General features: G+C 36.2%; 1 protein-coding gene across 1 annotated transcript; it reads right to left on the reverse strand.

Annotated features, from left to right (window-relative positions):
* Nucleotides 1-58: 58 nt before the first annotated feature.
* itprid1 (ITPR interacting domain containing 1) lies at nt 59-24,393 on the reverse strand. Its single transcript, XM_073831148.1, has 17 exons — nt 24,253-24,393; nt 22,097-22,259; nt 21,782-21,830; nt 21,561-21,598; nt 19,066-19,122; nt 15,247-15,295; nt 14,445-14,519; nt 14,158-14,360; nt 10,652-11,103; nt 10,508-10,568; nt 9,985-10,109; nt 7,394-8,317; nt 3,212-3,339; nt 3,003-3,114; nt 1,778-2,044; nt 1,632-1,680; nt 59-181 (listed from the first exon to the last, which is right to left on the reverse strand). Exons 2-16 carry the CDS (start codon nt 22,203-22,205, stop codon nt 1,633-1,635), a joined length of 2,697 nt encoding a protein of 898 aa, XP_073687249.1. The 5' UTR covers nt 22,206-22,259; nt 24,253-24,393; the 3' UTR covers nt 59-181; nt 1,632.
* Between the last annotated feature and the right edge of the window lie 254 nt (nt 24,394-24,647).

A 24,647-nucleotide genomic window follows, 5' to 3' on the forward strand; every position in this document is an offset into this window, starting at 1 on the left:
AGGTTCACTCCAATTAGAAGAGATGTGTGTGCACATAAAAACTCATAAAAACATGATACTGGTTTATATACATCATTTTTCTTTATTCTGTGCTCAAGAGTCAGCACTTGACTTTCAAAAAAAGAGTGATTTTCAAAAAACCAACAAGATGACAGGTCTTCACCAGTGCAAGGCTGCATCACTACAAGAAAGGAAAGAATAGAATGATTAGTTTTGTGTTGCATTTAAGTCAAAATAAATTCCATTCACACCCTATAAAGTGTTACTAAACATTTATCAGATATATCATATGTATGGAAGGTTGTTTCAGCAACATTATAAAATATGCAATTTTTTATTTCTGGAAAAAAAGTTTATATCTCACAATTCTTTCTTTCTTGCAATTTAGAGGGAAAAAACCAAGATATAGTCACAATCACCTCTCCTAAATCTGCGGCAGAAACAAACAAACAAAAAAAATTGAGATGTAAACTATGAGATATAAACTCAAAATTCTGAGAAAAAGTCCAAATTGCAAGATCTCAACTATTTTCAGCAAACTACTTTAGTAAAATTAAAAAAAGTCAATTAAGTAAAAGTTTTTTGGCAGAAAAAAAAAACGGAATTGTAAGAATTATCAAAAAATAAATAAAAAATTGTTACATGTAAACTGAAAATTCTGAGAAAAAGTCAGCAATATCAACTACTATCAACAAACTATTTCATAGTCATTAAGTAAAATTAACTTTTTTTTCAAAATTCTGAGAAAAACTCAAAAATCAGAGAAAAAAATCAGAATCAACTCGGAAATATCAACTATTATCAACAAACAATTCCGTAGTCATTCAATAAAATTAACTTTTTTGGCAGAAACAAAGAAACAGAATTGTGAAATGTAAAATCGGAATTCTGAGGAAAAAAGTTCAGAATTGTGAAATTCAAAGAAAAGACTCTGAATCAACTCAAAAATATCAACTATTATCAACAAACTATTTCATAGTCATTCAGTAAAATTAACTTTTTTTGGCAGAAAAAAAAAACAGAATTATGAGATGTAAATTTAAAATTCTCAGAAAAAAAGCCAGAATTGCACAATGTAAACTCAAAATTCAGAGAAAAAGCCAGAATCAACTCAGAAATATCAACTATTATCAAAAAAATATTTTATAGTCATTCAGTAAAATTAACTTTTAGAAAATTAACTGACAGAAACAAACAGAATTCTAAAATATAAACTCGAAATTTGTGAGATGTAAACTCAAAATTCAGAGAAAAAAAGTCAATTGCGAGATGTAAACTCAAAATTCGGAGAAAAAAAAAAGTCAATTGTGAGATGTAAACTCAGAATTCTGAGGAAAAAGTCAGAATTGTAAGATGTAAACAAAATTCTCAGAAAAAAAAAAATCATAATTGCCAGAGGTAAACTCAAAATTCAGAGAAAAAAAATCCATTGCGAGATGTAAACTCAGATTTCGGAGAAAAAAAAATCAGAATCAACTCAGAAATATCAACTATTATCAACAAACTATTTCATAGTCATAAAAAACAATTGTTAGATAAACTCAATTCTGAGAAAAAAAAAGTCTGAATTGTGCGATGTATATACTGCTTTACCAACAAACTATTTCATAGGGTCATGATTTCAAACAAACCTTATTCCAACGAGTTGTTGTTGATTGAATGTTGTAATGAATTTTTCAACTGAAAGATAAAATTGCATACTTAGCAACACATTGGGACATTATCATTTTCATTATCAGAATCAATTGCTCTGATGAGGGTATAAGATGTTTCTTACACTTTTAATAAAAGCTACAAAGTCCAGCCTGTCTGGTTTACAACTGGCCTCCCATTGGGTTTGACAGGGGAACCGGTGTGGATCTTGACAAGCCCCATGACAGGTGCAGTGATGGATGCACCGCTGTGGACTGGACGTGATTGGTGGCAGGCAGCACTGTATGGCGACACTTCTGGTTAAGGTGGATTCTGAATGAGGCGTATCAGAGGGGGTAATTCGCAGTTGGGTGCACAGCTGAGACTGTTCGTCCATTAGCCGATTCAGCTTCTGTAAACATAATGGTACAGTTTTGTGGTCCATTCAATACTGTAATTTGTCATTTTTGCTCCAAACCCTAGTTTGACTATATAGTACATGGGTAGATTGTAGGGTTGTGCCGATAGACGATAGTATCGTGTATCGACGATAGCCAGAGATATCGCCTGTTGATGATGCCTTTGACGATAGTTAGATGATAATTATTATTATCCGTCAACAAAGAACTTAACTTTAGCAATGCAGCACAGAGAGTCTGTTCTAGGATGCTTCAGAAACTTGCCGCGGTATAAACACACGCACAGAGAGGCCACAGCACCTTAACGCACCTCCTGCAGTGAAAATGGGAGATTTTCATCATACAGTACGGTGGTAGATTCTAAAGGGAGTGTTATATTATATTAGCATTGCAGTCATTAGGATAACAGAGGTAGTAAAACCTGGTTCAGGCTGAATTAATTACGATGTATCATAATAGTAAACATAAACATTCATCTCAGTAACATCTATAGGCGTTAATTAGAATTACGATGCGATCAGATGGCGCTAAACATACGCACGTGAATTACACGCGCATCACTTCTCCGCATCCAATATGAACTGAACTACAACATCACCTGATGACAACGGTCAGACATACAGCGGTAACATTATCGCAATATGACGGGTAAAGAAAGATTCATTCATTTACATTCTGGCACGCACATTTACAGCTCACTCACTGATGATAGCAGAGAATGAAACCGAAAGTAACTTGAACAACTCCGGCAGAATTACAGTCAGCGCTCTGTACACGCACAACTTAATCATATGCCAAAAGAAAGTCTACCTTTACAAAACGAATAAGGAATTTAGTACATAGATAATTAATTAAATTAGCACGATAGTATCGTGTATCGGCGATACCTCAGGCTGACGATAGGGCGATATGAAAATTGAGCATATCGCCCAACACTAGTAGATTGAATACCATTTTAATGCTGTCATCATAGTGATGCACCAGATCAGACAGCTGCTGTTCAAGCGTCCCGGCTTCATGTTTGACAGCTTCTCGTAGCCTCAAAACATCTTCCACTTCCTCCCTGAGACACAAAATCAACTTTACACATTGCAAATTGCATGCAATTGAGAAGCACTATTAATGACTTAGATATCCGTTATGCCTGTATTTGTTATCACCTGTGGGAATCTGACAGAGATCCGATCACAGAGGCTTGTTCTTCTTCTAGTCTCACTTCAATTTCCGTCAGAACTGCCCGAAACTTCCTCAAACATTTCACCATTTCTTCAAGCTCGTCCAGGGAATACTGGAAGGAAAAATAGATGGGATATTTGTCTGCTCTTGTTTGCTTCCTTCTGGGAAAACAAGGTCTTTAAAGTTGTTAAGCTGGTTTTCTTCTTAGCTGCTATAGGGAATGAACGAGAACAATAACGGTTTGCACTTCAAACCAGCGTGTTCATAATTACGATGCCGTTTTAGTGCCACGTTAAAAAATACAAAAAAATCAGAGATCATGAGATTAAAGTCGTAATATTTCAAGTATAAAGATGAAATTATGAAAATAAAGTCAAAATATTACAAGAATAAAGTCTCGTAATTTCGAATTCATTCTCGAAACATTTCAACAATATTCTTGTAATTTCTAATTCATTCTCTAAACCTTTAGACTTTATTTTCGTTATTCCAACTTTATTCTCGTAATTTCGAATTTGTTCTCTAAACATTTTGACTTTATCCTTGTCATTTCAACTTTATTCTCATCATTTAATATTTATTCTCAAAACATTTCAATATTATTCTCATTGAAACATATCAACATTATTCTTGTAATTCCGACTTTATTCTCGTAATTTCAACTTTATTCTCGAAATAGGACTTTAATCTCTTAATCTTAGATTTTTTATATATTTTTTTAAAGTGGCACTAAAACACTGTCATACATAATTTGGTAATACTTTAAAATAATATGGTAAAACGCACTTATTTGCAATATCGAGCAGCAAAATTAGCTTTTTTTTTTTTTACAGCTGGATGCAGATAAGACCGGAAGCCAGACCCATAACATTTAAAATGGCCATGCCTGCTTTTATGGGAAAAATAAGATGGATAACAGCTGGTTCATTGCTAGAGGATGGTTAAAACATGACGTCAGTCTCACAAGCTGGTAGGTCCAACTGCTACTCCAGCTAAAAACCTGGGTTATTAAAGTAAATTTCAAAATATTAATATATCTCAATTATATTTAAATAAAATTGGCTTGAACCAGGGGGTTTTAGCTGGATTTGTTAAATAGCAAGGAGTATTTGGCAGTTTGCAACCTCCTTCCAAATGCAGGTAGCTTCAGTTGAGTGCTTATAAGCGAGGAAGTGAGTTGAAGGGGATTTTAGTGCGTGTTGTTTGAAGTGGTCAATGTTCGCTAGTGTTTTCCATTACACATGCAGATGAACTATACAAATTCAAATGAGCCTCATTAAACATAAGCAGTGCACACAGCTTTTAATCTCAGATGTTTAAGAGGCAAAAGAGTTTTTCCCAGAATAGAACTGTTTAATCTTAGTTAGTTCTTAAAATCAGAGGAAAGATCTACTAGTGGGAAAGAACCCTTGGAAACCCATGCTTTGAATGTGGAGCTCCTCCCACATACACCAGGATGAGCTTAGTGCAACCAGTGTTTTTTATGTCATAAACTAAATATAAAAACTATAGGCCTCAATATCAACAGCAGATCAAATTTCTGTGAAAATCATCAAAATGTTTACATAGAAATTCTTAAGCTTCAAATGCATTTAGCTGTATGTAACATTTTACGTAAAAACAGTTCAAAGAATGATTTTCATGAATGAAACCCACTGATGGATGATATATATAAAGGACACACCAACAACAAAAATTGATCAAATAGTGAAAAGACAATTTACAGCAAATGTCATGGCCAATAACCAATAGATGAACAGGACAACTGTATACTATATTCATAACATTTTAATAATTACTAATAAAATAAAATGCTACAACTGAACTGCAATATTCAGTACAAAAACTGTATACTCATCCTGAGATTTCCTACAAATAACATTTGATGATGTTATTAAATTATTAGCTGTTTAAAATGTAATTTAAATGAGCGTTAAATGACGCCAGTCTAAATTAAAAAAATAGGGAAAAATGTGCAATTAAATATCCAGTACTGACCAATATTGATATAAGTAAAAAAAAAAAAAAAAAATTCCGTAATACCGGACGTGGCCATTTCTTACATTTATTTATATCACGCAATTCTGAGAAAAAAAGCCAAAAATCTCTCTTTATATCTCACAATTCTGACTTTATTCCTCCTTTCCTTTATTTCTTGCAACTAGGAGTTTTTAGCTCACACTCCTGATTTTATTTCTTGCAACTAGGACTTTAAAATCACGCAATTCTGAGAAAAAAGCCACAATTGCAAGTTTTTATCTCGCAATTCTGACTTTATTTCTCACAATTTCTAGTTTAAATCACGCAATTCTAAAACAAAAGCCATAATTGCATGTTTATATCTCGCAAATGTGAGTTTAAATCTCACAACTATGAGAGAAAAGCAACAATTGCAAGTTTATATCTCTCAAACGCAAGTTTAAATCTCACAATTCTTACTTATTTCTTGCAGTTGTTCATTTATATCACACAATTCTGAGAAAAAGAAATTTTCCCTTAAGCGTGGGCTTAAAATTTGTACATTTTATGGGTCTGGCTTCCAGTCTCATCCACGTCCAGCTATTTTTAGCTGTACAAAAGAGCTAGTTTTGACGATGATATTGCAAATTGGTGTGTCTTACCATATTATTTTAAAGTATTTTCTTAATTATGAACACACTGGTTTCTAGTGCAAATTGTTTTACCGTTTACTGCACGTTGTTATCCTTTTTGTTATTTTCCTATAGCAGCTAATGAAACCAAAGTCTCGCCCATGAGCATACTTCCCGCTTTGAAGAATAAGACGGATACATCATGCATCTCTAATCATTTTGGATGTACAATATAAAACCTGAATAATTAATCATATATAATGATAATTTATAGGGGTGGGACGATACAGGTAACTCACGATTCAATTCTGTGGCGATATGTGGCCCACGATAATGATAATATCACGATTTGCGATATCTACGATATTCAATATATTGGAAGAAATTTCATCAACGATATATCACGATATATGTGACTGAAAAATTAAAAAAATACCCATAATAAGGAAATCTTATGCATTTGCATAATAACTTACTGCCTCCTGGTCTTAAATGTAAACACTAGCTAGACAGATAAAAGTGCATGAACATTAAAAAACAACATGAACATTAATTAACATGTGTAAACCATGATACTGAAACGTCAGTAGTAAGTTACTGTAAAGTACTTTATGTTAACCTGGACAGTGGACACATCAAGGCATATTCTTCTTGAGGAACACTAAAATCGCTTTTCCACTACACAGTACCAGCTCGCCTCGGCTCGCCTCGGCTCGACTCGACTCGACTCGGCTCGGCTCTGTTTGGTTTTCCACTGTGTAAAAGTTGTACCTGTACCTCCACAATAGTACCTGGTTGTCATAGCGACGCTGCAGGAAACTGCCGTGACGTAATCTTCTACGCGACACACACCCGCTGTCTGCACCTCCTCGTTTGACCACGGCGTATTCTTCCGAGTTGCCATAATATGTAATGGATTGGATATGTCACGCAATCTCTGGCCAAACTTTTTAAAAATGGTGGGGTTATTCTGGATACTATTGCTGGCGCGTGCAATGATGACGCAGTGAATAGTGACTATTCTCTCTGACCAATCAGCAGTCTGCTGTGTTTTCACGTTACATTTTAGTATCGCCTCAGCTCGCCTCAGCTCGCTTGGAACCTCGCCGGAGGTGGTACGAAAAAAAGTACCTGGAAGCCGGTACAGGTACAACTTTTACACAGTGGAAAACCAAACAGAGCCGAACCGAGTCGATCCGAGGCGAGCTGGTACTGTGTAGTGGAAAAGCGCCATAACTGATCAGCATGCTCAACTAGCGGGTGGGTCTTTGATTTGTTTTTCATTATTTTCTGCCATTCTTCTCTGTTGTTGTTAGTTAACTTGTGTTCTTCACTGGCCGCTGCTTCCGCCACTTTACCCCTATTTACTCGAACAGCGCCCCCCGCAAACAGAATGGTAGATATTGGGTAGTGACAGTGACACTGACAACAGGTAAATTAATCATTTTGTGTTGTAATAAAATATCGATATTGGCCGTTAGTGTATCGATTATTTATTGCGACAGAGAGCACAACAATATATTGCAATATCGATTTTTTTCCCCACCCCTAATAATTTATAGAGCAACTACTTACAGGCAGACTGGAGGACAGCTCAGGTTGAGGTTTTGCCCAGCCATTGCCGTAGTTGATCTGGGACCCACAGTATAAGCATCGCTGTGCCCCTGCCCACAATGCACCCTGCAGTCTGTGATCCTCCTCCTCATACGACAGTCCCGTGTCCAGAGATATCGACCGTGAACGCAAATGTCCAAGATCTCCAGAACACTCCACAGAGTTCCAGTGAGGTGGAGATGTGTCCACAGATGTGAACGGTGTCTGTGTGGTGGGTGTTTGTGCTGTTCCTGAGTCATTATCTGTGATTACATCAGACCAGGACCTTCTGGAGAAAGATTCTCTCCTCAGTTTGAGCGCTGTGGGGGAATTACGTCCAACGGATGCATCAGAGGTCACGGTTTTGCTCTGCGTAGAAGCTGGAGATTCCTGAATCAGTTCCAAAGCTGGATCTTTTTTGCCCAGCTCAATATTTGTAAAGGCATCCACCTGCTTTTCCACAACACCTGTCCTCAGATCAGTGAGATTCAAGTGCGAGTTTGTCTCAGCAGATTTTAATTCTTCAAACAGGGACATGCCTTCTTTATAAACACGTCGGTTCAGACCTGATCCTTGCAGTCGGTCATGAATTTCAGTCTGATAACCAACGGGATCCATTTGAACAAAGTATGCCAGAGTGTAAACACCGTTATTGCTTTCTTTACTCATATCTGGCGACAAAGAGTTTTCTTTTTCACTTATTATTTTCCTCAACTCTCCTGAGTCAAACAAGGTTTCAGAGTCTGCTGTTCCCAAAACAGTTTTGCCAGAGTTTGTCATAGGCAAGGGTTTCTGATTCAACCCTGTTTCACAGTTCGGTTCATCTGTAGTAGGATCCTCTGTTTCTCGCTGTTCTGGTCTCTTCTGTTGATCTTCTGTGCTATCTTGTGAGATTGCATTCAGCATCTGCAAAAAGCAGAAACAGCAAAAGAAACAAATATTCATAAACACACCCAAGCATGTGGTAAATATCCACATTGCTTAATGCCTGCTATACTAAAAACACCAAATCTATTCTATGGCCATTATAGCTATTATGTTTATTGTACCCAAACAGGTTTCCCCAAACAGGTCTGTCTGCGTTGTTTAAACAAACAGATGTCAAACTGAACACTGGTTGAGCCAATCATGTTACTTTGTGACCTTTTCTGAAGTATGGATGTCAGCCTTGACAGGAAAGGTTCAAACCATATCAAAAAGGTAAAGTACCACTGGTAAGTGGTATTTGCCAAAGTACTTCAAAGAATATTGAGGCATTGGCTACTGATACATATTCCAAAAAAAATATTTACATCTCACAATTCTGTCTTTTTTCTCATAATTTACACTATAAACTCGCAGTTTATATCCTGCAATTCTGACTTTATTTCTTGCAATTGCAAGTTTATAAAAAAAAAGTCACAATGGCAAGTTTCTATCTCACAATTCTTACTTTATAACACGCAACTGTGAGTCAGTCAGAATTGTGATATAAACTTGCAATTCTCAGAACATATCAGTCTTCTTTTTCCACTCAGAACTAAATTTTATAAGTCGCAACTGCAAGTTTTTATCTCACAATTCCGAGAAAGAAGTTAGTGTTTTATACTTTTCGTGCAACTGCAAGAAAAGTCTCAATTAAGTGTTTATATCTTGCGGTTCTGAGAAAAAAGCCAATGCAAATGCAAGTTTATTTCTCACAGTTGTGAGTTTATATCCCGCAATTCTGAGAAAAAAAGCCACAATTGCGAGTTTATATCTTGCAATTTTGACTTTATTTCTCACAGCTAAAAGACTGTCTCACAATTTTGACTTCAGTTCTCACAATTGTGTTTATATCTCGCAATTCTAAGATAAAAGTCACAATTACAAGTTAATATTTCATAATTCTGACTTTATTTCTTTCTTAGTTCATATCTCGTAATTCTGAGAAAAAAAGCCACAATTGCAAGTTAAAATCTCTAAAATTGTTCTATTCTTTATTCAATGATGAAAATGGGCTTTCATATATATCCTTTTATTGGGTAAAACTGCTGAATATAATTTACTTGTTTAAATGTTTTTAAAAGAACTTTCTAATGCTCACCAAGGCTGCATTTATATGCATTTATCCAAAAATACAGTAAAACCTGTAAAATATTATAAAATGTTATTACTATTTAAAATAACTGCTTTCTATTTTATTATATTGTAAAATGTAATTTATTCCTGTAATGCAAAGCTGAATTTTCAGCAGCTATACTAGTCTTCAGTGTCACATGATCTGTCAGAAATCATTAGAATATGCTAATTTGGTTCTTAAAGTTGAAACTGTTGTGCTGCTTTTTATTTTTTGAAAACCACGATACATTTTAAAATTAAATTAATAGAAAACCTTTTATCAATCTTACTGATCCCAAACTTTTCAACAGTGGTGTAATATATCTTAAGAAATGATATACAGATATTTCTAGAACAATTAGCTTATAAAATATTGTATTTTCTAATTCCCCATGACAGAAGTAACACAATAGCACATACAAACTACTCTATAGCACTAATAATAATGGTACTCAAAGCCTCTGAAATAAGGAAAGAACTAAAACATGTCTTACCTTCATGAGCTCTGGTCCAGGGTTGTTTTGTTGGGACAGCGCAGGTATGAAGGGCTCCTCTAGAAAGCCGCTGCTGTCCGACTGACAGCTGTTTGTTCTCATCACGGAAGACCCGATTCGTTCACCTGCATGGAACCAAGATCAAGATTAGCATGTGGCCACATACCACAAGCATTTAGAAGAACACTAAAGCCTCTTGATCAGACTAAACAAACAAGTCCATTTTTCCAGAGCACTGTGGTCAGGTGGACTTTATCTCAGCTATAGAGCATGTAGCCTGCTGCACATATGAAAATGACTGGACAATCGCATGAGTCATTTGCATAATATCAGAGATGGAAATTGTTCTAAGTAAATTATTTGAATCCACACCATGGCTTTTAAAAAGGTTTGCTTTTCAGGAAGCAAAAGGAAGAATATTGCATTTTTATTAGATATTTTTCCAAAGTACAGGTGTTAGCCTGTATACAATTCGCCACTACAATGCTATGCAGTTGCTTGGGTATTTTAAAAGAAAATGCACCTCCAGGATCCACTGGACCACTGCAGCTCCCAGGAATGCTTCCCTCATCAAAACTCTGGATCTGAAAAACAATCAACAACATTAGAAAGAGAACAATGTGGAAGTGCATACAAAGAATATCACTGCAGATCAAAAATACTTCACCTCTTCCAGCTCGAAAGATTCAATAGGCTGTTGCAGACTCTCTTCGGTTGTAGATGGGACAGAGTCGAGCTTCAGAGGTTCTGATGTTCCTCTTGCCGTTGGGCTGTTTAGAACCAACTCAGCTGCCTCCGTATTAACATTCCGCTCCTCTTCTAATGGGGAGAGACCATTGTCTGACATCCTTGTGCGTTTAGAAGAGATCCTTTTATCTACTATTGGCACTCCAGATGATTCAAGGCCAGGCTTGGCTGGGGAGGTCACAGAAGGTGGCATGTTCTGGTTCTGTAGCGTTTTGGCTTGGCTGAGGCTCTTCTTGAAGGCTCTACGCAGAGTCATGGCCATACGTCTTCTCTTCTCCCTGGAGGCTGTGTCCGCATCCAGAGTATTTGCACCGACCAGAGAGGTGAACGTTGTGGTGACCTGCTGAAGTACCTCCAGTTGCCTAAACCGATCTGAACATCGGAAAGAAAAGAGATAGAGATTTCAAGACTTTTTTTTTTTATTGCCAACAAATATACTATTTACAGGTGATACATCAAAGGTCAACAAAACATACATGACAGTAAACATGATTTGTGTGTGCATGTGAGTGTGTGTGTAAGTGGTAACTGCAACTGTGTGTCGAGGTTGGAAGTATATAAACAAGGGAACATGTAGAAAAGTACAACAGACATAATAATAATAAACAATAATAAAAATGACAATAACAATAGTATTAATCACAAAAATTTGAGGATGGAGGGTGTGAATGGTACTCAGAGGTAAGGGTGAGGAAGATGATAAATGGCAGTAATAATAATAACAATAATAATAATAAGAGCAAAAATAATATTTTAAATGAACTCCTTTAATCAAGAATGAGGGGAGGTTTGAGGATCAAGAAGAGGGCAATTATAATAATATAGTAATTTTAATAAGATATAGAAATAGAATATCTATAATTAAAAAAAGGTATTCCTTATTATTATACGTAGTATTAATTTAAAAAAAAAAAACTATTGAGTTATTATACAGCTGCCCAGTTAATCCCCTGCTCACGTCACCCGGATGGCCATCTAGTAGAGGTTTCATCCAGATTTCAAGACTCTTGACTTGCATAAAACTCTGCTTATCAGACTTTCAACACATTGCAGCTGTACAGGAAATGAATGTCAACTTCTATTTTTGCTGTTTCACGCATAATATTTACTGTAAAATACATTCAACTTCTGAAAGCATGCACTCTTTAAAATAAAAAAGGGGGATTTTGCAGTGATGCCATAGAACAGGGGAGCCAAAACTCGGTCCTGGAGGGTACTGCACAGTTTAGCTCTAGCCTCAACACACCTGCCAGGGAAGTTTCTACAATGCCTAAGAGCTTGATTAGCTGGTTCAGGTGTGTTTAATTGGGGTTGGAGCTAAACTCTGTAGGACATTGACCCTCTAGGACCAAGTTTGGGCACCCCTGTCATAGAAGAACCATTTTTGGATTTAAAAGCATTTAAATAACCTTAAATAATCAGCATAAAGAACCATTGTGCAATAAAAAAAAAAATCTACATTGTTAAGTTCTTTATTGGAATCTATAGCTGCGTTTCCATTTTCCCTCAAATTGCACAAATTGAAATTGTGAACTGAAAACAAGGTAACGACTAACAAATTTGATTATGAGCTCTGAAACCATATCCGTACTGGCTGGTCCGGAACGGCACGGAATGGATTCTCGGTTTCTGAGAACAGATCCCAATGCCAAAAGTGTGGCTATAAAGAAAATATATTTAAAAGGGTAATTCAACCCTCACAAATGATGTCCATATGTCTTGTGCACTATATTTCAAGTCTTCACGGTTTGAGTTCCATGGAAGAGTTTGAAACAATGTGAGGTTTAATTTTTGTGTGAACTTGCTCACTTCTGACATCTGCGTTTACAACGTCCATTAGGTTCTGCTGAGCTTCCAGAAAGAGCTGAAAGCTAATGCCACAAGTGCAGGACGGGTAATTGAGGAATCATCCTAAGTCAAATTCCATGCCGGCTGAGCTACTGATCAAGCTTGTTATGTCCATAATCATAACTGTGAATGAAAACAATTACAAGTGCTTGTTGTTTTACCACCTCCAGTGTTCAATTCTGTTGGAAACTGCAGTGATATGTATTTACTGGTTCGTATTTTGCATCTTGCATGCATTTTCATCATGAGAACAGGTAGAGGAAGGAGGGGGTGGGAGAAACGAATCCCTCCAATATTTTGAATTTAGACTTCAGTACCAGTGTCATTATTAAATACAGCATCTTTAAAGTCTATGGAATCATAAACAGCTTTTCCACTGTCATCATCCTCCATGACACAGTCACTATTTACATCTCATACCATATGTAAACACCTGTGTTACCCAGGCTATGACTAACATCCGGATGGGCATGAGAACTGATTCCAATGTCAAAAGTGTGGCTATAAAGAAAAGATAAAAGGGTAATTCAACCCTCAAAAATGATGTCCATATGTCTTGTGCACTATATTTCCAAGTCTTTTTTAGGCCAAAACTAAGGTATGACTTAAAAAATCAAAATTATAGCACACAAGTATATAGACCTGTTTTTTGTTTTTTTTTTGAGTTCATACTGAATCACTGGCAAGAATGTTCTTCAGAAATTCACAGTTTGACTTCCATGGAACAGTTTGAACCAATGTGAGGTTGAGTAAAAATGACTTTCATTTTTGTATGAACTTGAGAAAAGTTGCTCACTTCTGACATTGGCGTTTTCAACATCCATTCGGTTCTGCTGAGCTTCCAGAAAGAGCTGAAAGCTGATGCCATGAGCACAGAACGGGTAATTGAGGAATCATCCTAAGTCCAATTTCGTGCCGGCTGAGCTAATGAGCAAACCTATGTCCGTAAAGCGAATTTCTGCTGGAAACTGCAGTGATATGTACTTACTGGTACGTATTTCGCATCTTGCATGCATTTTGGTCATGAGATCAGGTAGAGGAAGGAAGGGGTGGGAGAAAGGAATCCCTCCAATATTTAGAATTTGGACTCCAGTACCAGTGTCATTATTAAATACAGCATCTTTAAAGTCTATGGAATCATAAATGGCTTTTCCACTGTCATCATCCTCCATAACACAGTTGCTATTTACATCTCATACCAAATGTAAACACCTGTGTTACCCAGGCTATGACTAACATCCAGATGGGCATGAGAACAGATTCCAATGTCAAAAGTATGGCTATAAAGAAAAGATATTTAAAAGGGCCATTCGACCCTCAAAAATAATGTCCATATGTCTTGTGCACTATATTTTCTTTTTAGACCAAAAAAGGTATGACTTAAAAAACTAAATTATAGCACACAAGTATACAGACCTGTTTTTTGAGTTTGCCCCAGTTTTCTTTCTCATTCATTATACTGAATCACTGGCAAGAATGTTCTTCAGAAATTCACAGTTTGACTTCCATGGAAGAGTTTGAAACAATTGAGTAAAAAACGACTTTCGTTTTTGTGTGAACTTGAGGAAACTTGCTTACTTCTGACATCTGTATTTTCAACATCCATTCGGTTCTGCTGAGCCTCCAGAAAGAGCTGAAAGCTGATGCCACGAGCGCAGGACGGGTAATTGAGGAATCGGGCTGGGATTCTCCCCGTAATGTCGGGCTCCTCAATGCCAAAACCCAAATCCAGCAAGAGTTCTTCAGGGTCATCCTGCAGTATGTTCAACACATCCATCACACTGCAAAACAAAATATTAGCAGGATTATTAACAAATCCAAATTAGTGATTGACAAGTGGGGAAGAATTTGGGGGAAAACCAGACCTGACGTCAGACGGTATTGAACAATTTGATGCAAAACTGTTCCACCTGGTCAATGCAGGAGGATCTTGAGATGACCTATGTGTGGATGACACCAGCAAACATTAGTGAATAGAAACCAAACACTGCTGACCTTCCTATCCTAAACACCAAAGCCCTCCGTCACATTTTCCTCTGTTTCACCCAATTCCGGTCAGAATAGCTCTTTTCCTACTTCATCGCCCCATCAGTGACATTCCACCTCATGCAAACCAGCCCAGCAGCCCATGCGGTGGCATGTCAACAAATCAGCATTTGCATGGGAAATGTGCCTAAGGTCTCTGCCAGGTGCCTGAACAAGCCTACATCACGCACATATACACTTACACAGCACTCTGTCTGTTATATAGTATATACATACACATACATAGTGCATATTCATATAACAAATGTACCACTTCAAGTCATTTCAAACACTTTGATGTGACACAGACATGCAGTGTGTGTTTCTATATACTGCAAATGAATAGTGGATAAAGGAAAGGTTGTTAATATACTTTTTTGACCATTTGTAACTAGGAATACACTATATATTTAAGATAAATTTAGCTGTCAAATTACCTTTTCTGTCATCTAAAACTAACTTCAAGTTAACATTAAAACATCACTTAATTGTTAAATGTAATCTATTCCAAATCTCAAAATGAATTTTGCCCATTACATGCAAATAACTGTCAGCTTATCATTTTGGCTATATCCAGGTGAAAAGTCAAAGTCATTCATGTTATACATGAAAGTGCTGCATTAAATATAAAATCGTTCTTACCTCAGAAGGTCTCGTACAGTCTTGAGAGATCGTCTCCCATATAAAGATGCTGCATCAGACACAGAAAAAGCACAGAGGAGTTCTTATAAAGATGGACAACATCTGTGTTTTCAATCAAACACCTCCAGACAGCAATACAGAAGCTATATTAGGTCAATATTCTTCATTGTTGTTTTGATGTCTTCTCATAAACAGCTGTACGGAAGATTTTGGCATGTTGTCAGGGGCATGCTGATGCCTTCTCAAAAGTGGACCCTGATCCAAAGCGTCCAGCATATTTTCCTAAACCAGCGTCTTTGTTTAATCTTGGCGGATTCCGAAGAGCAACAATCCATTCTGTCCTGTACCTTCCATAGCAGCTGTGTTACAAAACCAAAGCACCTCATTCACTACAAGGGGAGTGTCTGGCAACGCAACTGACATGAATGACAGATTCACAGGAGGTACGCAACTTTTCTTAAGAAGAGTCAAACAGACGAGAGTCAAGACACTCACTACAAAGTCACCCTGAAAAGGAATAACCCAGGACAGAAGACAGACAGAACCCTGAAGAAAAACAGCACACCGGGCAGAATAAAAACAATTATAGGTGGTCGACGCGAACATGATCTTTTAGAAATGTTAACAGATATGAACAATGCCTGGCAAGCAAGCAAATGAATTTTGGGATGCAGCTGATTGTAAGCTATTGTTAGGAAGCTACACTAGAATGTATTGTACATTCCAGAATAGTTTTGTCCTGTTTTTGTTGGGCTAAAGATACATTTCCAAATGAGTAGATAATACGGATTCTAACATATTTTCTTAGTATAGGGGCAAAAACATCTAAACATCATAACTCTAGTATCTTATCTGTTGGGATTTACGGTATGTTAGAACATGTCTGAGCTTCACCTGAAATTTCATTGAAGTTTCTGAAACTCAGCTCTTGGTGCCTAAAGTGAAAGGTCAGCTCAAGGTAAACCTCTTCAAATTTTCCTAACACCACAGTAGTCACAAGTATCGTGCAAGGGATTATTTAGCCTAGTACGACATGTACTTGGATGTAGATCAAAATAAGACTTATAAACTTATTTTTAGTTGAATTAATTATTTTACCAAAATAAGAAAGATCATACAAAATGCATGTCATTTTTTATTTAGTACTGACCTGAATAAGATATTTGACATAATAGACGCTTACATATAGTCCACAAGAGAAAATAATAGTTTTAAATGACCCCCATTCAAAAGTGATGTTACCTGAATAATTCACAGCTGTATTTATTTTTTTGTTTGTTTAGTGATAGTTGTTCATGAGTTGCTTGTTTGTCCTGAACAGTTGAACTTCCTGCTGTTCTTCAGAAAAATCCTTCAGGTCCCACAAATTCTTTGGTTTTTCAGCATTTTTGTGTATTTGAACCCTTTCCAACAATGACTGTATGATTTTGAGATCCATCTTTTCACACTGAGGACAACTGAGGGACTCATATGCAACTATTACAGAAGGTTCAAACACTCACTGATGCTTCAGAAGGAAACACGATGCATTAAGAGCTGGGGGGGTGAAAACTTTTCAACAGAATGAAGATGTGTACATTTTTCTTATTTTGCCTAAATATCTTTTTTTCCCCATTTAGTACTGCCCTTCAGAAGCCACAGAGGATACTTACAAGTTTCCCAGAAGATAAAATGCGTACAATTTACCCTGATCTTCAAATTTCAAAAGTTTTCACCCCCGGCTCTTATTGTATCGTGTTTCCTTCAGAAGCATCAGTAAGCGTTTGAACCTTCTGTAATAGTTGCATATGAGTCCCTCAGTTGTTCCCAGTGAGAAAAGCTAGATCTCAAAATCATACAGTCATTGTTGGAAAGGATTCAATAAACAACAATGCTAAAAAAACAAAGAATTTGTGGGACCTAAAGGATTTTTCTGAAGAACAGTGAGCATTTAAACCTTCTGTAATAGTTGCATATGAGTCCCTCAGTTATTCTTAGGCCCTGATCACACCGAACACGTCTTTTCGTTCTAAAAACGCGAGGCGCACAGCACTGCCTTTTTTTGGTGACTTTTAAAAAAGAGCAGTGTGCTGCCGTTGTTTTATTTTGCTAGGCAACGACCAAAACAGCTGTCCTGACAGTCAAATCAAAGGATTATAGCGCCAGCGCTCTAAAATCTTTGGTTTTTGCTGTTAATTAAACTGTCATATTAGCAGAAACCCTAAAAAATACAGCTCCGGTTTACCCACGACAGACACCAAAAGTTTCTCCTCCATTTCTTGCAGTCTCCGGACTTTTTAAGCAACGGTAAACTTTCGTCACCACAACAGAAGGCCCGCCTCTCCATTCATTCGATTGGACAATGGAAAAAATGCGAATGACGTCGGGCGTTTTTCCGCACAGAGTTGCTTTTTTTTCAACTTCAAGCGCTCAGAACGCTTCTGCAAAAACGCAAGGCGCAGCAGGCGGCAAAAAGGCGAGGCGCCCGGGGCGCATAAGCAGCGCGCAGAACGCTCACTGGCAACAGAAAACCATTCAAAAAAGGCGCCTCTCACTGCTAAAACTCGTTCGGTGTGATCGCGGCCTTAGTGTGAAAAGATGGATTTCAAAATCATACAGCAGGCAGTTTAACTGTTGAGGACAAACAAGGGACTCATGAAAAACTATCACTAAACAAAACAACACAGTTGTTCAATATTCTTGTAGCGACACAGTATTAAGAATCAAGTGTATGTAAACTTTAAAACAGGGTCATTTTTATAAATGTAACTACTATTATCTCTTGTGGACTATCTGTAACTGTTTTGTATGTAAAATATCTTATTCAGGTCAGTATTTAATAAAAAAAAATAACATGCATTTTTATGATCCCTCTTATTTTGGTAAAATAATTAACATTTTGCAGATTCTGCAAGGCATATGTAAACTTTTGACTTCAATTTTATATGTGATTTTAAATTGTTCAATATTAAATAACTTATTTTCCCTATACATGTCATCAGGAGCAAAGTGCTTTGTTTTCATCACATGAAAAATAACTGAACAAACTAATCCTGATGTCACGAGAAAACAAGTTACTGAATGTGACAATCAGGTCTCTTAAAAATAATGGCAACACTGCATTGAGATGAATTACTTGAACTCCTGAAAGTCAAAAGTTGTCTGAACTAAAACAAAAATAATACTCAAGTAAATCTTAGGTTACCTTTTCTGCATTATTTACATCTTAGAAGTAGAACTTAGAAGAAACTATAACCAACTTCAAAAGGGAAATAATATGTTGATAATATTGAATATTGAAGTCCATAAATGCTAACAATAAAATCTGACTGCATTAGTTGATCTGGTTGGTTGGTTGGTTGGTTGGTTGGTTTTCTCCCCAGACCTACAAGGATGTTGATTTAGGAACATGTCATACTTGAGTAAATCTTGTTAGGCTAAGATGCAAGCATTTCTCTGCTTTATCTACTCCTTATCTTTCCCTGTAACTGGAAATCATGCGGTAGCAGGTGATGTTTCCACAAATGTGCCGTGACGCATCTCAGATTGGTGTCCCCTGAAGCACGAGACAGCGGGGACTGGACTGTCTCACTTTCTGCCAGTGTTTGTGTTAGAAGGTATGGAGAGGTTTGCCATGTTTAAAATCCAGGGTTCGCACAGGCTTCGGAACACTTCAATGTATTCCGAAACACAGACTCCATATGCCACTGTATGATCAATACTTTAATAAAGAATCATTTAAACCTTGATGTCAACCGATGTCACTCATTCATATTGGTCATATGTCTTAGATGAGTATTTAGTTAAATAATCGAGCAATACAAAATGGGGAATGTTTACCTTCCACTCCCAGTGCCAGATCATCTTCTGCGCTCTCGTTTCTTCTTATAGGGTTTACTAAAAGCAAAGCAGCATGTTTTACAATACAGTATTTAATAGTGAGAAATTCAGAAGCAACAAGTCATGCCCTCGGGTCAGTAGGTCAGCTGATCTACTAACCCTGGTAAAATGACATAAACTAGCACACTGTTAGCCATCACAGAGAAATGACTCTGTGTGAATCATATCAGTATGTTAATGATATATCCACAATGTTTACACAGAGCTCCAGGGTTAAATAGGTGTTCACAAGAGCTTTGCATATGCATTGAGCTGATCACATTTATCAAACAGTCTACTGAATTAAAATATACGCTGCTGTTCACAAGTTTGGGATCAGTAAGAGTAATGTTTTTAAAGAAGGCTGCATTTATTTGCTCAAAAATACAGAAATAAAAAAACAGTAATATTGTGAAATTTTATAGAATATAAAATAATGGTTCATATTTTATTATACTTTGAAATATAATTAATTCCTGTGATGCAAAGTGGAATTTCAGCAGCCATTACTGTGTTGAAATAGTGTTGGCCCCCTTCCTGATTTTTTGTTGTTTTTGTTGTTTATCACACTATAATGTTTCAGATCATCAAAGAAATTTAAATATTAATCAAAGATAACACAAGTAAACACGAAATGCAGTTTTTGAATGAGCTTTTTTATTATTATTATGAAGGCTAAACAAAATCCAAACCCAAATGGCCCTGTGTGAAAAAGTGTTTGCCCCCTAAACTTAATAACTGGTTGGGCCATCCTTAGCAGCAACAACTGCAATCAAACGTTTGTGATAACTTGACATGAGTCTGTTACAGCGCTGTGTAGGAATTTTGGCCCACTCATCTTGGCAGGATTGTTGTAATTCAGCCACATTGGAGGGTTTTAGGGCTTGAACCGCCTCTTTAAGGTCATGCCACAGCATCTCAATAGGATTCAGGTCAGGACTTTGACTAGGCCACTCCAAAGTCTTTATTTTGTTTTTCTTCAGCCATTCAGAGGTGGATTTTCTGGTGTGTTTTGGATCATTGTCCTGCTGCAGAACCCAAGTTCGCTTCAGCTTGAGGTCACATACAGATGGCCGGACATTGTCCTTCAGGATTTTTTGGTAGACAGCAGAATTCATGGCTCCATTTATCACAGCAAGTCTTCCAGGTCCAGAAGCAGCAGAACAGCTCCAGACCATCACACTACCACCATCATATTTTACTGTTGGTATGATGTTCTTTTTATGAAATGCTGTGTTACTTTTACACCAGATGTAATGGGACACAAAAAGTTCAACTTTTGTCTCGTCGTCAGTCAAGAGAGTATTTTCCCAAAAGTCTTGGGAATCATCAAGATGTTTTCTGGCAAAACTGAGCCTTTATGTTCTTTTTGCTCAGCAGTGGTTTTCGTCTTGGAACTCTGCCATTCAGGCCATTTTTGCCCAGTCTCTTTCTTATGGTGGCTGACCTTAACTGAGGCAAGAGAGGCCTGCAGTTCTTTAGATGTTGTTTTGGGGTCTTTTGTGACCTCTTGGATGAGTCGTCGCTGGGATCGTGGGGTAATTTTGGTCAAGGTTTACCACTTTAAGTGATTTCTTGATTGCGAACAGGAGTGGCAGTAATCAGTCCTGGGTGTGGGGGGGGGGGGCACTTTTTCACACAGGGCCATGTGGGTTTGGATTTTTTATCCCCTAAAAACTGCATGTTATGTTTACTTGTGTTGTCTTTGAATAATATTTAAATTTGTTTGATGATCTGAAACATTAAAGTGTGACAAACATGCAAAAAAAGTAAAAAATCAATAGGGGGCCAACACTTTTTCACACCACTGTAAGTATCACGTGATCCTTCAGAAATCATTCTAATATGCTGATTTATTATCAATGCTTTGGAACCTGTGATAGTTTTTCAGGATTCTTTGATGAATAAAAAGTAAAAAAAAAAAAAAAAAACAGCTTTTATTCAAAATATAAATATTTTGCTATCTATTAAACACATCCTTGCTGAATAAAAGTATTTTCTTAGAAAAAAAAAAAAGGAATAAATATGTACTGACTGTAAACTTTTGAACGAAAATATTTTTATTTAAATAAACGCTTTTCTTTTTAACTTTATATTCATTAAAGAATCCTGAAATAAAAGTATCACAGGTTCCAAAAAACATATTAAGCAGCACAACTGTTTTCAACATAGATAATAAATCCTTATATTAGAATGCTTTCTAAAGGATCATATGACACTGAAGACTGGAGTAATTATGCTGAAAATTCAGCCTTGCATCACCTGAATAAATTCTATTTTAAAGTATATAAAAATTAAAAACCACTATTTTAAGTTGCAATAATATTTTGTAATTTTTTGAAATACATGAAATAATTTTTCATGTATTTTTAATTAAATAAACACAGCTGTTATGAGCTCATTCTCAGAGGTTCAGTTTTGTTTAGTTTTTTCACCAATGGGACAGGTAAACTTACCTGTTGACTCCAGGACAGCCTCTGGTTTCGTATCGTCCCTTAAACAAGGAAGTCAAATTATATTAGTGACCATAGCGGAAATGCTTTCCAGAAAATATTCTGGGAAGAAATGCAAATTATAACAGACGGCACAAAAGAGCATCTGAAAGCTTTTGAGAAAGCTTTATCCCTAAATAAAGCCACAATGAAAGAGGCATGAACACTTGTGAGATTCAGCTTACTTGGAGATTGTCGTAAGCCAGCGCTCTACATTGTCGTCTTCACACTTCCCTGTTAAAAAAAGGACAGCCGGTTGTTACAACATTCCTCCTGCTTGGTAAATGTTCAGTTTGCTTCAAAAACAAAACAGAAAAATGTATTGCTGAGGTCTGGATGACCCATTCAATTACAAAGCTCCAGGGATACATGGGCGTTGACTGAACTGTTTTGCATATTCTGTGACTTCTGAGGTCTGGATGATCTATGGAAATAAAATTTGGCCAACATCGGCTAATGCCAATTATCATAATAAAATTTTAATAACATGAGTTACTCACTGGTGTCCGAACTGATAATAGGAAAAATGTCAAAGCTATCCGTCCTGTTCCATTTAGTCCTGGAGGTCTGTAGTATAGCTCTTCTGGTGGCAGATTTATTGGTGGACATTGTTGCGGTCAATCAAAAATCAACCAAGGTAGTGAGAAGGCACCTCAATATGAGCTAATTTTTGGACAAACACAGAAAGATATAAACATTAATTCCCAAATGATGACAGTCAGAAAAAAACACAAAGGTTTACACAATGATACACAATAGCAAGCATATTTAGTATTTATGCTATATATGTATGCTTTTTCTGTCATTATTTAGCTATGGCACAACACAAACATGAAAGTACTTTCCTAAATACCTGCCTGTCTATGCGTGCTGCAAAATTTCCCTAATCCACTGGGCGCAATGACAACAAATTTGATGTCATTTGATCTTACAATGTCGCAGATTTATGTGGTAAATGAGAATGTCTGAAATAACCACACATATTTTAAGACAGAACACTTGTTTTTAAGATTTAGCTTTTTTCAAAGTGAATAAATCAACAGTTTTTCAGTATGTTGAAAATGTTAAAAGATATTTGTACAGTAATGTCCTGGTATGTCTGCAATAACACTATGAGATATACACTAAAAAAACAGAATAATATAGGAGTATACTAAAATACTTAGTTAAAAGACAATTGTGAAAGTGATTAGATTGCGCCTACAAATAAACTTTAAAAAAGAAATAATATTTAAATAAATTAACCCTTGTTTTATCCAAACATAGTTTATGAATTGTATGTTTTCGCAAACTAAAAAAAAAAACAATAAAAAGTTGTTTTTTTTATGTCTCTTCTGCTCACCAAGCCTGCATTTATTTGACTCAAAATGCAGCAAAAGCAGTAATACTGTGAAATATTTTTGCTATTTAAAATAAGTGTTTTCTATTTGAATATATTTTAAAATGTAATTTATTTCTGTGATCAAATCTGAATTTTCAGCATCATTACTCCAGTCTTCAGTGTCACATGAACGTTCAGAAATAATTATAATATGCTGAATTGCTGTTTAAGAAACATTTTTATTATTATTATTATCAATATTTAAAACAGCTGAGTACATATTTTAGGATCATCTGATGAATAGTGAGATCCAAAGATCAGCATTTACCTGAAATAAAAAAAAAGTTTTTGCTTTTTTGCGAAAGGAATTATAGAAATTAATACTTGACTTTAACAAAGAATGCTTTAAATTGATCAAAAGTGATAATAAAGACATTACAAAGGATTTATATCTCAGATAAATGCTGTTCTTTTGAACTTTCTATACATCAAACAACCCTAAAAAAATTCTACTCATCTGTTTTCAGCATAATAATAATAATAATAAATGATTTCTGGGGGATTGTGACTGGAGTGATGATGCTAAAAAAATCAACTTTGAAATCACAAGAATAAATTATATTTTAAATATATATTCAAATAAAAAAGTTATTTTAAGTGATGAAAAATATTTCACAATTTTGTTTTTTGCCATAACTTGGGTCAAATAAAAGCAGCCTTGGTGAGCAGAAGAGACTTCTTTATAAAAAAATAAAAAAAAAAAAAAAATCTTAGTGTTCATAAACGTTTGACTATTAGTGTAGGCTATATAATTTAATGTTAATTTTACTTTCCCTTTCAATATAAAAAATGGGTGTAGTACTTATCCTGAAAAGATGCCAACACACCTGTTTGTAATTATCAGGTGCTCCTAAAGATCTTATTTAACTCAGGTTTAGGTGTGTTTGGTTAGACTTGAAATTTAACTTAGCTGGAAGGCAAATCTCGAGGAACAGGATCGGGCATCCCAATAATTGTACGATTATATCATCATAAATAAGAAGTTAACTGAAAACGAAGATTCTTCATACACAAAACAAGTCTACCAAGCATTTATTATAAACAAAAACAACGATATATAACGAAACCACCGCAACTCGTTACTCGTAAACAAAAATTTAAGACAAACTAATAAATAAACACCTAACTATCGTCCCGACAAAATTAGCTTACATTTAAACTAATATCGATTTCAAATCATCATATGCTCAGCAAAGGCTATTCAAAACTATAACCAAGTTAGGAAAACAAAGGCATGTGATCAACCGCAGTTTGACCAGCATCACAAACACTCACCTGCGCGTTAGCGGAGCACATCCACAACTGAACACCTGCCTCAGAACACGTCTGCTTCAATGTTTCTTATCGCTATTTCAACCTCAGCTAAAAACAGAAACCCACACTTCTAATAAAAGCAGAACGCGTATGCAAATAAAGACCAAGGAAAACAAGCACAAAGCCGACGTGTGAACGCGCCGTTCTCGCGTTCTGCTTTAATCCAGATGAATATTCACATGTGCGCGACTGAAAGAGGAATTGAGCTGTGCCTGCGTGCAGAAACATGATATTTGTTGCCTAACCTGTTAGAAGGAAGCTTGTGCCGTTTCACAATACCGCCATTGAACCTGTAAATCATGAGTGTGAGGCGAAGTGTTAACAAAAACAATCCACAAACAAAAGTGATTATTTAT

Source organism: Garra rufa, chromosome 24 (genome assembly GCF_049309525.1).
Source record: "Garra rufa chromosome 24, GarRuf1.0, whole genome shotgun sequence".
NCBI classification, from domain to species: Eukaryota; Metazoa; Chordata; class Actinopteri; order Cypriniformes; family Cyprinidae; genus Garra; species Garra rufa.

Excerpts from the sequence above, each read along its gene's own strand:
- itprid1 (XM_073831148.1), bottom strand. The coding sequence starts at position 22,205 with ATGTCCACCAATAAATCTGCCACCAGAAGAGCTATACTACAGACCTCC. Across the intron at positions 21,831-22,096 it reads TATTATCAGTTCGGACACCA|GGAAGTGTGAAGACGACAAT; the intron begins GTGAGTAACTCA and ends TTTTTTTAACAG. Across the intron at positions 3,340-7,393 it reads AGCTGTCCTCCAGTCTGCCT|TATTCCCTGGACGAGCTTGA; the intron begins GTAAGTAGTTGC and ends TTTTCCTTCCAG.